The 15,761-nt window shown below is 36.4% G+C and overlaps 2 protein-coding genes across 2 annotated transcripts in view; one reads left to right on the top strand and one right to left on the bottom strand.

Annotated features, from left to right (window-relative positions):
• The window catches only part of LOC139092271 (serine proteinase stubble), a 66,034-nt gene extending 61,375 nt beyond the window's left edge, over nucleotides 1–4,659 (top strand). Inside the window, exons 4-10 of the mRNA XM_070642611.1 lie at nucleotides 970–1,434; nucleotides 2,535–3,071; nucleotides 3,143–3,180; nucleotides 3,284–3,473; nucleotides 3,841–3,957; nucleotides 4,127–4,263; nucleotides 4,326–4,659. Coding sequence (XP_070498712.1) covers nucleotides 970–1,434; nucleotides 2,535–3,071; nucleotides 3,143–3,180; nucleotides 3,284–3,473; nucleotides 3,841–3,957; nucleotides 4,127–4,263; nucleotides 4,326–4,373 — 1,532 coding nt within the window. The 3' untranslated portion in view covers nucleotides 4,374–4,659. The remainder of the gene's footprint in view (nucleotides 1–969; nucleotides 1,435–2,534; nucleotides 3,072–3,142; nucleotides 3,181–3,283; nucleotides 3,474–3,840; nucleotides 3,958–4,126; nucleotides 4,264–4,325) is intronic.
• A 2,757-nt stretch (nucleotides 4,660–7,416) lies between these two features.
• On the bottom strand, nucleotides 7,417–15,700 carry LOC139092167 (fatty acid synthase-like). Its single transcript, XM_070642486.1, has 8 exons — nucleotides 15,256–15,700; nucleotides 14,799–14,935; nucleotides 14,559–14,689; nucleotides 14,432–14,501; nucleotides 12,545–14,371; nucleotides 9,818–12,404; nucleotides 9,417–9,766; nucleotides 7,417–9,215 (listed from the first exon to the last, which is right to left on the bottom strand). Exons 1-8 carry the CDS (start codon nucleotides 15,529–15,531, stop codon nucleotides 7,511–7,513), a joined length of 7,083 nt encoding a protein of 2,360 aa, XP_070498587.1. The 5' UTR covers nucleotides 15,532–15,700; the 3' UTR covers nucleotides 7,417–7,510.
• Nucleotides 15,701–15,761: the final 61 nt, after the last annotated feature.

Genomic DNA, 15,761 nt, shown 5'->3' with positions numbered 1-15,761 from the left:
GAGTTAACGTAATGGCATTAAAACGACGTAAAGATGTCGTGATGGTAGGCTGTTTCCGTGGTTAGAATACACTCTGATCCATTTAAAAAAGCTACCCGAATTCAAGCTAAACCGCAGGGCAATATCAGCACTTGGACATTATCCTTAGCAAACATCAAGTCCAAGCGTCACTCTTGACATCCGCTAAATTTACGGCGGTTGTAATGTTTTGTTAAATTCACGAAAATGCAGCAAACCAAGTATTTCTTCTTTAACAGCTCCATCACGGCGTCCTGGTTTTGGGAATCATACTCGGGTGAACAGCTTGACTTATGTTTAGCTAATAGTTTGATCTACGGTCAATTAATGAGATTTGCTGCGGAATGTTCCATAGAATATGTCTTTAGTTGACTGTAGGTCTAGTTATTAATTAGACATTATACCTGGTTGTCCAATTGGGAAATTATATTGAGTGACAACCTTGTCATGAGCCTAGAATGCAAATGATCTTTACTGTAGATAAATCTTTAGATCGCGAACACCAGCGATCAGCATAAACTGCACTAAGCTTCCTGATAACAGCAAATACAAGCTTTTCCTAAGAATTTAGTAGAGAATCTCTAATTCACATAAAATCTCAACAAACAAACAACATCGCATGTCTAAATCCAACCAGTTTCCATCCCTACAAGTTCCACTATTCACTATTATAATCTTCATATATATATTCTACCTTCCATTCCCCGTTTACTCGTAAGCAGAACAGCAAGATGAAAAAAAGAAAATATTTATTTCCAATAATAGAAATAAATTTGATACGTAACAAGAAATTCAATATTCTCATTCCATTCCTTTATATTTCTGAACCTCCCGAATGAAATAAGAATAAGAATATCCATTTTATACAAAAAAAAAAAATCAATTATTGTCATTTTTGTAATTTGAAATGGCGACACACGTAATATTCTCAATTTTCCATACAATTTATAGGTGCCCTCAATACAGTCGGACGTTATATTGTTAACATGACACGAAGACAAGAGACGTCAATAACAAATAATAATCCATCGGAGAATGTACCAAATGCCATACTTACATTAACGAAGAATGTCTTGGGTCAAAATGTGACAAAGACAATTGAACCAATGATTAAAAGATTTTCAGTCGTTGAAACACGAGATGATCCGTCGTTGGTTGATGGGACGTTTAATGAAACGACATCATTGTCACCTTTAAATGAACTCTCGACAATTGCTGTCACTGCGGTCGGACAAGTCCAACAAGAGCAACTCATACAACAACAACAGCAGCAGCCACATTTTCAGTCCGTTGATCCCAAGAAAAAGAAAACTAAATCAAAAGTGAAGCGAAAGGATCAAATTCAGCCTGTTACTGAAAAAGTGCCTGTGATTGAACAGCTGGAACCAGTTGTATCGATTACAACAACCCAAAAACGTAAGATTTTTCATTTTTTTTACTTGATAATGGCCAGATGCTCATATTTTAAGTGTATTCAATAAATTATGTCACAATTCATGCACGCATTGTATGTGGACGGTTATAAGGTGATTTATTATTTGCGGAAGCTTTTTTATAGCTCAAATGACTACCGATGCTACATAATGTTATGTACATTTGTACTGATTATCAAGATTCAATTTTCATTTAATCAGTTGTATCAATTTTATATATATGCATGCACGAATGTGAATGTATTGAGGCTTTTTTTTTTGTGAATAAGCATGCAAAAGGAAGGTTGGAGGTACAGGGGGGTGGGAGTGGGTAAAGACGCATTTTGGTGTGAGATGCACCTTACATGCCTTCAATCTAATTTTGAAGAGTTTGTAGATGTAACCTGGATATTAAGGAGTATTGCGTACTCTACCCTAGCTTATGGATTCATGTGCAGCCCTAGAAAACTGAATTACCTAACGTGACACTGCTTTTGAGTCTGATCCCATACCAGAGTCATGCTTTGCCGCAGCTTTAGAGTAAATTTGTTTTTTAGCAAGCTTAAAGCAAGTCTAAATGAATTCAACTTATCTATAAGCATGCAAAGAACTAAAAAATTGACAATCTGACTACCGGACCGCAGTTCATTACCAAATTCCACCTTGTCAGGTCCACACTAACATATCAATTAGATAACAACGTCCATTCATTAAGGAAAACATCCAACAATACTTAACCATTTCCATCTGCAATAAGCTTCCGTATTAGACGCACTAAATAATTCATCCAACAGACATTTGAACCATAACATACAATTATTTAAGAGCCATCGTGCGATGCGTGCGTTGAAGAAAAAAACATCCGCACAATGTACATATAAATGGATAAAAGCAATTCGTTCATGTGACGTGATTTATTGATAATACCAAAAGCATCAGCCACTCTACACATTTCATTTCCCATAATTCTTTATTCAGAAATATGAAAAAAAGGAGAATTTTTCCATTTTTTATGAATAAATTTCCATAACTAAAAGAAAAAGATTTTGGTACAGACTTTTCACATTTTTTTTCACATCCATATCTTATATGTCTACAATGTAGCAAAAATTGTTGATTATCAAGGCAAAGAGAGTGAAAATAGATGTTTTACACCAGATGGACGCCCAGGGAAATGTGATGATCTCAGCAATTGTCCGGGCTTGTTACTCGACTTGACGCATCTTCGTGAATCACTATGCTTTAAAAGTCTTTTTGTTCCTGGTGTCTGTTGTCCAACGCCAGAACATTCAACTACCGTGACGACGCAACGCCCCTTAAAATTAACAACACGACCCACGACAACACGACCAAGCTTGTTCTTGAATCCTATTACAACATCAACAACATCACAACGTCCTTTAGTTCCTGTTTATACAATTTCTAGTACCGTAACGCAAACGCCTTCAACTTCACTTGTCAGCAGTAACGTGTCCGGTCGACCACCACAACAGCCAGATACACTCGGATCGAATTTCGTTGATCCAGAAGAGTGTGGACAACAAGAGTATAGTTCAGGCCGTATTGTTGGTGGAACTGAGTCAAGAAGCGGTGATTGGCCATGGATGGCTGCCATTTTCCTTCACGGACCAAAAAGAACAGGTAAAGGTTAATATGTCTGATGCGTGACTGTATACTCATGCTGTTTCTTTACTCTTGTCTTACATTAACAGAATTTTGGTGCGGTGCATCATTGATTGGAACAAAATACGTAAGTTGATTTAACATCTATCCATTTATCAAAACTTCATGCTTAATGAGACAGCTCCGAATGTCAATTTAAAACTTACGATAAATTGAATTTTTTTATTCAGGTTCTTACAGCAGCGCATTGCACACGTGATGCAAGACAAAGACCTTTTGCAGCACGACAATTTACAGTTCGTTTGGGAGACATTGACTTGTCTGTTGATCATGAGCCATCAGATCCAGTCACATATAAAGTTAAAGAAATTAGAGCACATCCACGTTTTTCTCGTGTAGGATTCTATAATGATATTGCCAGTAAGCTTTAGACTATGATTATTTGATTCCTTTAGGGGGAGTTTTGTCAGAATTTTGTGGTTGATTGTTGATGCATAAGTGGTAGAGTGGCATAAGTTGGTGGCCAGGGTGCTGTCAAAATGCTGTGTTGACGGACAAGTGTCATTATGATGTCAGGATATCCTGACGGGGCATTCAAGGCAATAAATGACATTTGCTGCTCAGGGCATCGACTCAGCATACCCAAGACTGCCGAATTCTGACAAAACTAACCTAATTCCTTTCCAAAAATTCTGTTCTAAAATTCGTCTCAATATATCCTTTGAGATTACATCTTCAACATGTGAAACAGCAAAAATCTTCATGTTGTATTCATTTTTTTTTACAGTTATGGTGCTCGAGCAGCCAGTCAGAAAATCTAAATATATAATTCCCATTTGCCTTCCAAAGCCAGTCATTCAGAAGGAGCGACTGATAGGAAGACTTGGAACGATCGTGGGTTGGGGTAAGTTTTTGACAATTTTTTATCTATCATGTACATTTTTCGGATGGATATTAAGCTGGAAATAGTTTGAGGACATAAATTTTTAGGGTTTTGGGTTTGAAGATATCCAGAATAGCTCTAAAGATTCCTTAACATAGAAAAATGACGAATTTCTCTTAAATAACTTTAGGAACGACATACTATGGTGGTAAGGAGTCACATGTACAACGTCAAGCTAGTCTACCAATATGGAGAAATGAGGATTGTAATCGAGCATACTTCCAACCAATTACAGACAACTTTTTATGTGCCGGATATTCAGAAGGCGTAAGAATGGCAAAATAGACATGAATTCATGCTGTAACTAACTTTTTTTCCTTTTATTTCAGGGAGTTGATGCCTGCCAAGTTATGTATTCATGTCATTATGGCATGTAATGTGTCTGTTGACTGATGGAAAAAATTTTAAAATCTTTTCGAGCATGAGATTACTTTTTACTTACTTTTTTTCACTTAGCTACAGTCGAAAGCATTTTCTTGACTTGGATGCTAATTAAAATTCCTCAAAGGATTTACATTTTTTTTCTCTCATGTGACAGACATTCTTTTTTTGTGGTATATTTTCTATGTGCCACAATTGACTTTGGTTTCTCTGAATTAATTTTCTTATATTTCTTAAAAACTTTTTGGAAATGACGTGGGTTTTCTCTTTACACCAACAGGCGATTCTGTAAGTCTATAAAATTTAATTATTTTTTAAAATTGGAAGCATTTATGAGCTGTTACTGTTATGGAAATTTTTCATGTACTTTTTGAAATTTATTGTGGGTCGAATTTTGTGATTTCTTCTTGCATTTTGTAAGCAAGTAAAATAAAGTACTCAAGGGTATTGTTCTATTTTGAGGTTATAATTATAAGTGTTGGTGACTTTAACAGCAGCGTAAATGCTTCTATTAAATATTCAACTTTAAGGTGTTATTTGGATGTTTTGTAGAGGTAAGAAATGGATGCTAAAGAAGTAGAGGTTAGAAATGCCTGCATTACCTTGTCTTGAAAGGAGTTAGTTATGGTCAAATAAAGATCAAATCCAAATTTCGATCTAAGACGAAAAAAAAGCTGGAACATGCCAAAATTGTCAATATTGGTAAAAAAAAGATTGATTTGGGTTCGGTTTCCAGATCTACCTACCTAGAATACTCACCCTAGCCTATCTAGAAATCCATACCAAATAATTTTACTTAAGATACCCACTCTAACCTCTAACCGGATATGTATGACCATCTTAGGATACGTCTAGAAATCAACACACTTATCTGGGTAGGTTAGGGTGGGTATACTAGGTAGATAGATCTATGCTTGAGGACGTCTATAAACCAGCCTCAGTTTTCCACCCTTGACCAAAAGCTAGCTGTGTCTCACCATTTACTAGACCAGTGGTAGGCAACCTTTTTTACGCCACGGCACTTTTTGATTGTTAATCACAACTCACTAGTGTGCCTGACTCACTGGTGATCTGTATGTCATGTGCGGTTTCAATCAAGGTTCATGTTCCTTAGTGTGCCACAAAAAAAAAAGTTACCCACCACTGTACTACACCCTCTACAAAAATCCAATAAATTTAACACCATTTACGAACAGTAACATAAATTTCATGAAATATTAATATAAAATTATAAATTCACAGGGCGGTCCGTTGATGATGGAGGTTGATCAGCATTGGGTGCAGCTGGGAATCGTATCATTTGGAAATAAATGCGGAGAGCCGAGTTATCCAGGAGTAATGAATTTATATTATTATTAAATGAGAATTTTAAATGGGAATTTGGATTCATTTTTCATTTGATGCATAATTGCTGGATATAACAAGCTACTTTAAATTAATTCACAAAAATCCTTAATGCTGCAAAAAAAGTCATATTAAAGCTATTTATTTCCAATAATTTAATCAAGCAATTTAAAATCCCAACAAAAAATGAATGCACAACTCTCACCTTACAAATTCAAAATATATATAGCTAGTAGGGTGTGGGGGGCACACACCCATAAATTCTCATTTGACAACACTTATCAGAAATTCATAGAATTTTAATTGAAATTTTATCATATCATTTTATGTGACTAGGTTTATACAAGAATATCGGAATATACAGACTGGATTCGAGAGAATACGAGAGACTAGAGGAAATGGAAAAATGTTATTTTGTAAAAAAAAGCACCAAAAAAAAAATAATCTGTGACAAAATAGTCATTAATCAATAAGAGCTGTACAGATTGCATTGGATTGTGCCGGAAATTGTGCATTTTTTTCTCTTCCTCTTCTTATGCTGTAAATATTTATTTTTAATTTATGAAAATTTTATGTTTTGATTCCTTCTATGCACAAAAGAGAGGCAACAGTAAGAAGGAACAAGTAATTTAATCATTTAGGTAGTTTAATGTTAAGTCAAACGAGAAATAAAACAGAAATTTTTTGAAAAAAACTTTTAATTTAATTTAATTTAATTTTATTGTTCTGTTCTTCCATCCACAAAATGCCAAGCGAGGGGTAAAAACACTCAACAACATGAGATTTCACTTCATTAACTCAAGTAACAAATAACTTGCGGTATTAGAAGTTTGAAGGTATTTTATTGTTTTCTTAACCTTTGGTCTAATGTTTCTTACCTTACAACAGTTGTGGACAACCTTTTTTGTGTCACGACACATCTTAGTGTTAAGCCAAAATCGAAATCCCAAACGACATCCCATTTCCCAACAAAATACCCCAGCACCCAGGTTGTCAACCACTGCACTGCTTTACAGCAAATATCTTGCTTCGAAGTATTTAGCATGAAAAGGTTTCGAGCTGTTTAGATTAGTCATGTGACGTGCTTACAATGTTTTCTGTCTTCTTGTTGTTTTGTGGTTGTTTTTGTTCTTCTTCATCACCAGACTTGTGTTGGGCCTTTTTTTAAATTGTTTGATATCTAAATCTAAAATTACTACAAGGAATGGGCTGATTGGAGAGATAAGTTGAAACAGGATGATCAATCAGGACATAGTGAGATGTATTCTATGGGACAGTCTAAAGGGATTATAGGAGATGCTAATGTTAAACGAACGTGACTTATTGAACAAGGTATCAGGAACCAGGAACCGGTCTTGATCTCAAGAATGTGAAGTTCAATGAAAATGCTTTTGAAGGTTCTAACCAAGCAGGTTGGTTCTCGTCATGTCCAAAGACCAACATTCCCCATTCATTCCTATTAAGCGACCGTAACAAGTGTGTTATGTGCTGGCATAAATTAGTTAATATGTTCTGGATTATGTATAGCTGTGAATCAATCAGCTTAAATGCAAAATTGGATGGACTAGTCAAAACATTCGGATTTTTAACCTTAAGTTAAAGTCAGAGCTCAAACTCATCTCATATTTTTTATGATTACTAATCGATACTTATTCCGAGTCGACTTTTCCATACAAAATCAAAGTCGACTTTGAGCTCTGGCTGTAAGCTTACTTTATTTACATCAATACTCAACATTACATCCTAAAACTTAACTCAAACTACAAAATCATTAAAACTCCTTAATATCCTAATCAATTAACTCCTTCACAATCCCAGCCAACTCTACATTTCTAATCATCGTCTCATGATCTCCTTCGACAACCATTATTCTCACATTGCTTGTTGCAAACTGTGTCAATCCATAATCTCGATGAATTCCATTGATTGATGAATTCGTTGGCTTGACAAGTGAAATTCTTGTATTCTTTAAAGCACAAAAGTCACTTTCTTTTGTACTGAGTGAGATATTAAGTCTGTTGGTGAATTCTGATGGAAGGTTTGTCAAGAGATACATCCATGTTGATGGAATCTTGTAACTAAATGTTGACATTAACTCCTTTGTCCTTGTTTCCCAATCGTCAGATTTTTCGAGCAATATGCTTGCTAAGTTGATGTCAATCTGTGCTTGATAGTGCTCAAACAAAAGCATTGATATGAAGTCCTTAATGTCACTAAAATTTCCTTGATTCAGCATTTTTCGGGCATATCTAGAACAAAATTGTGGTGATCCATCAAGCTGAATAATTTGACCTGATTTGCGGTTGTCTTCTAAAATTTTAGCGATTTTCAGTGCCAAAAGAGCACCAAAAGAGTGTCCAATTAAAATAAAGCTGTTGACATCACTAAATAGCTCCAAAATGCTTGGTGTCAATTTTCTTGTGATTTCATCAAGATCTGTGTAGTCAGAGATGTCAGACAGTTGTAAAATATATGCTGGATATTCCATCTGTTGTGCAAGACTTTTGTAGTCTTTTGTAGCAAATCCAAAAATCCAAGGTAGGATCAAAATTCTCGTATTTTTAAAATGTACAATATCATTTGCCTTTACTATGGTTTTTGACGGATCAAAAGTATTCAAGTCAGCAATGTCGTCAATTGATAACTTAAAGCCTTTATCCCCATCAACATCCTCAGTTAACATTTTTATGTCTTTATTGTTGATGCCTTTTGTTGCTATACACTTTTCAAGCTGGTTTATAGTCATTGAACGAATTTCTTGGGATTTTAAGTAAACATTGTATTCACGTTCGCAAACTTGTTGAATCTCGACGCCCATTAAGGAATCAATGCCAAGTTGAGTGAATGTTGAATCCATTGATATTGACTTTTTGTCGCGAATTCCCATAATGTTCAGGATAATATCAACAATGTTGCGTCTTTTCACATCATCCATGTGTTGGTCTGCTTTAACCATACTGGATACAACTGGTGCATCAGATGTCAGCAAGCTGTCGTAAACCTCAAAGCAGGATTGTAGTGTTTGTGGATACATGCCACCGATGTATAAGTCATCGACGTATTTAAGTTGAAAGTCTTCAAGCATTCCAATGCCTACAGCACCCCATTGTATTGCTTTTCCAGGCAGTCCTTCTTCACATCTCTTCTCAGCTACTCTTTCCATGATTGAATTTGCTAGGCCATAATTACCCTTGCCTGCATATCCACGACCACTTGAGACACTTGAGAATAGTACAAAGTGTCTTAATTTTGGACACAGAATTCGAGATAGTTTGTCAAGGAATAATGTGGAAGGTCCTTTTGGCGCTAGAACATCTTCAAACATTTGAGTGTCTAGATTCTCAAAAATGCCATCTCTAAGGACTCCAGCTAGGTTGAAAATTCCAGCAACTGGTCCAAGTTTAATAGCTTGCTTTATAAGCTCCTTGCAACCTGATTCTGTACAGATGTTAGATGTGCTGATTGTCACTGTGACACCTCGAGATTTAAGTGACCTTGATGGAAATGGAATAAGAAGAACAAGACTTATTAACTGGGGTATTTCCGATTAAAACATGTTTTTCATGACAACCATGATAATGCCACGTGGCATTAAAGTTCTCATTCAAGAATTGTTTACTTAGATTGTCACGTGGCCACCACGTGACAGCCACGTGCTATGAAAAATATGTGTCAATCATAATTAAAACTCTTACTCGACTTTCTGCTGCTGATAAGCATTTCTGAATCCTTTGCTAGAACTTAGCACCATCTTCCTGCATCCTTTTGACACCAACCATTCAGTCATTTCCATTCCAAATCCACCTAAACCACCGGTAACTATGACAGATTCATTGGAATCAAAATAGACTTTTTGCTGAACAGGCATTGGCAATGAACTTTCATCATTTTCATTTTGCCTAATTTTTAGGAGAACTTTGTCTGTTCGTTGCTCGGTTTTTGCATAACTGAAGGCTTCCTTTATGTCATCTGCGTTGAAAACGGTCCTGCTTAGTGGTTTGATGATGCCAGATGCAAGGTCTTTCTCAATAAGGTCATGGACAGCCTGTAAAATTTGAAATTGTTAAAGGAACCGATGAAATTTCAATTTTCTTACCTTATTTCCCTCAGAATCATCAAGCAGTTCCTCAAAGTCAATGCTCTTGACTGAAATTCTCTTTTTTAAAACTCTCGTGTCAATTCCTGACATATCATGATCTCCAACATCCATAAATACCCCGTCTTTTGCTACACACCGAATCGATGCATGAAGCTTGTCACCAGATAATGTGTTGAAGACATAATCAACTCCTCTGCCATTCGTATTTTTGTATATCATTTTTTCAAACTTGATGTTCCTTGTGGTTCCAATGTTCTTCATATTCAGCTGTGGATACTTTTTAGTCAAGAATCTTTTGTTCTTTTCAGAATTAACTGTTGTAAAGACTTCTAGCCCATAAGCTAGTGCCACTTCTATTGCAGCCTGACCCAAATCATCACTTCCAGAATGAATCAGGATTGACTTCCCAGACTTTAATGTTCCTGAACTAAATAATGCTGAATACACAATGTAATAAGCAATAGGAACAGTTGCTGCATCTTCTAAAGTCCATGAGTCCGGCACCTTCCAGCATATTGAATATTTAGCATTCACATGAGTAGCTATAGCTCCATATTTATGACTGATTCCCATCACTCGATCACCATTACGTCTTATACCAGCAAACTCAAGTCCCAATAATTTTTGATGCTCGATTAACTCATCGGAATTGCATGAATCCTTTCCAGCCACAAATTCAATATCTTTGTCATTTATTGCTGCATATTGAACATTTATTATGTCCATATCTGAACTAGTAACTTTAAGTGGTCCACTTATCCATGATAATGATGATGTATGGCCTTTAATGAGACAACTTGCAAGGCAATGCTGACTTTGTGTACGAGAATTTATATCAAATGGCATGTCGATGTGTCGATAACTGCCCCATTTGCCATCCTTAAAAATGTTTATTGAATGATTTAGATCCAATTGAGATTTGTAGAATGGATGATTAATGTCAAATACAAGCGGTGCATTTTGTCTGTCCATGATAAAGAAGCACTTGAGACTATCGGCTGAATATTCACGCCTTATACAGTTTACAAAGCCCATTAAGCCAGATGGCTCGTTATTGTAAGCATAGATGACTGCTTGCTCATTTTTAAGAGCATTTTGGAGCGGTTCCAGCCATTTGTTGATGTCTGATGTGACTTCAATGACTGCTTCGGGGTTGGGAATTTTCGGGTTGTCTCTGAATTTGAGCATGTGGATGAATTCATTGCCAGTTGGAATTCTTGCTACAAGTAGAACATTTGGATGTGGAATTTCAGTTATAGCTTCATCCTCTATGCTAAATATGTAGCCACCAGTGAGGAGGACTGACTTGGCTGTCTCAAAAAATTCATCATTTCCAATGCAGTTCCGTGCAAGTATCATGTTGATGCCACTAAATGACGACAGCTCATCGGAACTGTTCCTGACATTTTCTATACGAATGTCTTGTTTTGAAGTCAATAAAGTGACGTCTGACAAGCAATGAGGATTTCCACGCAGTGCATCTGAAAAATATTTACAAAGTGGCTGTTTATCGTCAATAGAATCAACTTCCAAGAATAATGTTTTGTGCTGCATCATGTTAGCAACTGCAATTTGTGTGAGAATCTTTGCAGCATCCATCAATGAATATTCTTTGTCTGAAAAGTAAGGAACAAAGTCATGAATTTCAATAATTGGATCTTTTTGTCTTTTTCTGGGAACTTCTATGCTGCTTGGCTCGTGAATTTCCACACCGCCTGCTTTGACAACCTTCAGATGAGGACACACGACAACATCGAAATTCAGTTGCGACACAGTTTCAATAACGGAATCTGATTCCACTTTTGTCAGCTCATAGTAGACAAATCCCAACATGTTGTGATGAAGAACTGGATCAATGACTAACTTTCTGATGCTTGTTGGTCTTGTTAACCTTTTTGACTGTTTAAAGTAAACTTGCAGCATGCCATCAATAAATGTGTGCCACAAGAATATCCAATTGAGTTTTCCTTTTAGACCATCATGTCGGATTTCCTTTACACTTTGGAACTTGTCTAAATGGAAGTAGCCTTTCTCGCGTGTCTCCTTATAGAAGTCATCAGTTGTTAACATTATTGCATTTTTGTCACTCGGTACAATGATGTCTGACATGTCAATGTACTTGACATTGTAGATGAATCCATAGACAATTGCTTCATTTTCATAAATGACTTCAAACCTTCCAGTTCCTCGATGGATTGAGATCGTAATTAAATAATCCATATTCTTCTGCATTGGAAATGATCTTGTAAAATGGATATCCTCAAAAACTACTCGATTCTTCTCAAAAAAGCAGTTAATCATCCTGGAATATGTTTCCCATACCAGCACAAGAAAGCTTGACTCTGCAAATTGGTACTGTCCATTGACCACATTGCCTTGCATGAATTCAAAATTCTTGTCATTAATGTTCAGGAACAAGTTGGTTCTTTCAAAAGTGTTGTATGTGTCATATAAAGGCACAAAATGGTCAATTTCATGATTCCATTTGATGACTGGAGAGATCATTGGAGTTCCTCGAGATACTGGAAAGCTGATGGCTGGATATAGTTTTGAAATGTCCATGTCGACGCCGTGTTGGAAGAGGCTGTAGGGGAATTAGGGAAGTTGGATTAATATTTAGTGTACAAAGCCGTTATGTACCCGTCAGGACATCCTCATGTCTTGCCGAACTGACAGCATTGCCCTGCTGTGGTCAGTTCCAAAAAACCATCAAATTCAACTTACCTTCCTAGAGATTCCATAAAATATTCAACACCATTGGCACAATCCTTTTGTGTCAAGCTTACATGAACTCCACTTCTCAGGTTCCTCTTCAGAATAGCCTTCAGTAGTCCATGTGGAGCAACTTCTAAAGTCAAAGCATTTTTCGGTAGCTTATCACAAACTTCCAGGAACAAAACAGGATTAAGTAAGTTCTTTGTGTGATATTCAGCAGATGAATAGCAAGCTTCCTGTTCATTCCACATGTCTTCTGGGTATGTAGAGCTTAGCCATTTACTAGATCTTAACTTCGGATCCTTAATGATGTCCTTCAATTTTTCATTCAACTTCTTTCCCATATCCAATATGTATCGACTATGTAAAGCAACACCAGATGACGCAACAGCCTTTGCAAAAATTTTCTCATCCTTAAGCTTCTCAACGACTGCATTTATACTTTCAGCTGGTCCACTAATTGTAGTCGAATCTTCACCATTATGACATGCAATGTCAATATCTTCCGGCAAAATATATTCCAACTGTTTAATATTCAATCCAACAGCAGCCATAGCACCATTAACAGATTGCGTTTGACAACATGCCTCGCCTCTTGCATGAGCTGCCAATATTGCTTCCTCTGCTGTAAAACAATTGTCAGCATATGCACAGGATACCTCACCAAGTGAATGTCCAATAATAAAATCTGGCACGATATTAAGTGCTTTGAGGATGTCAGTCAATGCAATTTCAATAGCCACAATCCCAACATATGAGTGCATAACATTGTCAAATGTGGCTTCATCTGCGGACGTTATGATCTTCTTCAAGTCAATTCCTTTTTTGACTAAAATGTTGTGACTTTTTTCAATCGAGTCAGCAAAAAGGGAAATATCCATTAAATTTCGTCCCATTTCAATCCATTGACTGCCAATACCGCTATAAACAAACACAATTGGACGTCGTGTACCATTGAAGTATTGTATGCTACGCTTTGTACATACAGCTTTATTCTCTGTTGCATCATTAATGAACATTCCATAACCGCGATACGTATTGGAACCTGTTGTTATTGTTTGTGAATTTTGTAGAAGTGCTATATGTTCAGCATCAAGTGGACGCTTTGTTATGTCATTAAAAATTGCATTTACTGCTGCTTCCGTTCTACCTGACCAGAAAATCATTCGACCGAAATTATCATCAGGAATTCCTGAATTTATTTTTGCTTTTGTATTTCCACGAAGGAGTGCATGTGCATTGGCGCCGCCTAGGCCAAATGAGTTCATGGCTATGTATTCGCCGTCAAGTGGCTCAATATCAGTGGCTACTTTAATTCTACCATCTGCGAATGCTTCAATGTCTGTACGTGGATTATTTAAATTGATATTTGGTGGAAATTGCTGATTTTCAAAAGCAACGAGGACCTTTGCTATTGAAGACATGCCAGATGCTGCTTCCGAATGTCCCATATTTGACTTTACACTTCCAATAATCAGCTGCTTAGATCGAATCTTATTTTTTGAGAATACTTCATCAATCGATGCAACTTCTTCCGGATCACCAAGTCTAGTTCCAGTTGAGTGAGCTTCCACAAAATTTATTTTCAATGGATCAACAGATACTTTCTGGTAAAATTCTTCCATAAGTCTCTGCTGCAATTCTCTTGATGGAAATGAAATTCCTTCTTCTTTAAAGCCATCATTATTGGAGCTGCTGTACACAACATTTGCATAAATTCGCTTTGAATCTTTAAATTTTTGCAAGAAAATTACACAAACAGTTTCAGCACGAACAAAACCAGAAGCATTCTCATCAAATGGTCGAGAAATTCCGTCTGCAGACAGCACTCCAAGTCTGTACCAAAATATTTATGTTTATTCTTTGCTTAGTGATAATTAGCATTTAAGTACTCACTTTGTGTATTCACTTAATCCATTTGTTAAGATGAGTTGAGTACCGCCAACAAGTGCTGCATCGCAAAGACCTTGATTCATGTGAAATTTAAGAAATGCTGTACAGATTGTTTATTTTACATCTTTACCTGTCTCCATGTAATGAAAGGCACAGTCTAAAGCATAAGCAGAACTTGAGCATGCAGCATCAACCGTAAAAGACGGTCCACATAATCCAAGAGCATATGATATTCGGTTTGAAAGGTAAAAGTTTGCATTTCTGTTAAAAAGAAGGAACTCCTTTAGAGGATATGAAAATTATTCCTAAAGGAGCCACAATGGTGCTTCAAGAAACTTCTCATGAAGTACTTTATGCAGCCATGACCTACCCTAAAATTAAGTAACCATCCTTGGCTGGCACTCGATGCACAAAAACATCTTTTGCTTCTGAACCGCCTGAAGCAATAAACACACCGGTTCGAGTGCCAATTAGTGATTGCGGTGACACTCCAGCATCCAGAATTGCCTGAATATTTACATTTTTAATGAATACTTTACATTTTAGTGCCAATGATCATGTTTACATAATGTAATCACATTTACAGCAGGTAAACACGCTCATTGTTTACTGAGATTGACAAAAATGAAGTTATAATCACTGAAATGATTACAAAAAAGTCACTGACATTGCCAGCGGATGGTAGAATATTTTAAGATTGAGCAGACCTGCCGCTGGTATTGTCAGCAACTTCTCTGTTATTAGTGATTATTTGTGCTTTTTTCGCACTTCCTTCAAATCACTGGATTTCCATCAATTCGCTGGACTTCCACCAACTCTACACTTACCTCATAAGAATGCTCAAGCAGCATTCTCATTTGTGGATCTGTAAACTTAGCATGCTTATTAAGTGTGGCAAAAAATGACGCATCAAACTTTTCCAAATTGCGAATTTTTCCGAATCTTTTGGGTATATTGGGTATTACGTGCTTCCATCGACTTTCGTCATCATCAACCATATCAATTTTATTGAATAAATTATGTGAGAATTCACGTAGATTGTTAGAATTTGGGAATCGACCGGATATACCCGAAATTACGATGTCATTGTCATTGAAATCCATTTAAATGGAATTTGATGTTTTGGATTGGAAATTAAGTCACAAATGCTTAATATTCAAGCACTGGGTCACTTTGTTCAATATTTTAAGTCACTAAGCACTTCTCACTAGAACTGCAAATTATCAGAACTTAATGTTTTGACTTCTCAATTAGACAACAACACCAACTTAACTATCTTTACCGATTGAGTCTGTCAAAACATTGTGATCGGTCTTTTATACAGCCACGATCA

The sequence above is a fragment of the Chironomus tepperi genome, unplaced genomic scaffold (genome assembly GCF_022539635.2).
Source record: "Chironomus tepperi strain 1889 unplaced genomic scaffold, CSIRO-AGI_Ctep_v1 contig_298, whole genome shotgun sequence".
Taxonomy (NCBI): domain Eukaryota; kingdom Metazoa; phylum Arthropoda; class Insecta; order Diptera; family Chironomidae; genus Chironomus; species Chironomus tepperi.
Note: the sequence above shows the minus strand (reverse complement) of the source record. Positions and strands in the feature narration are given on the sequence as shown.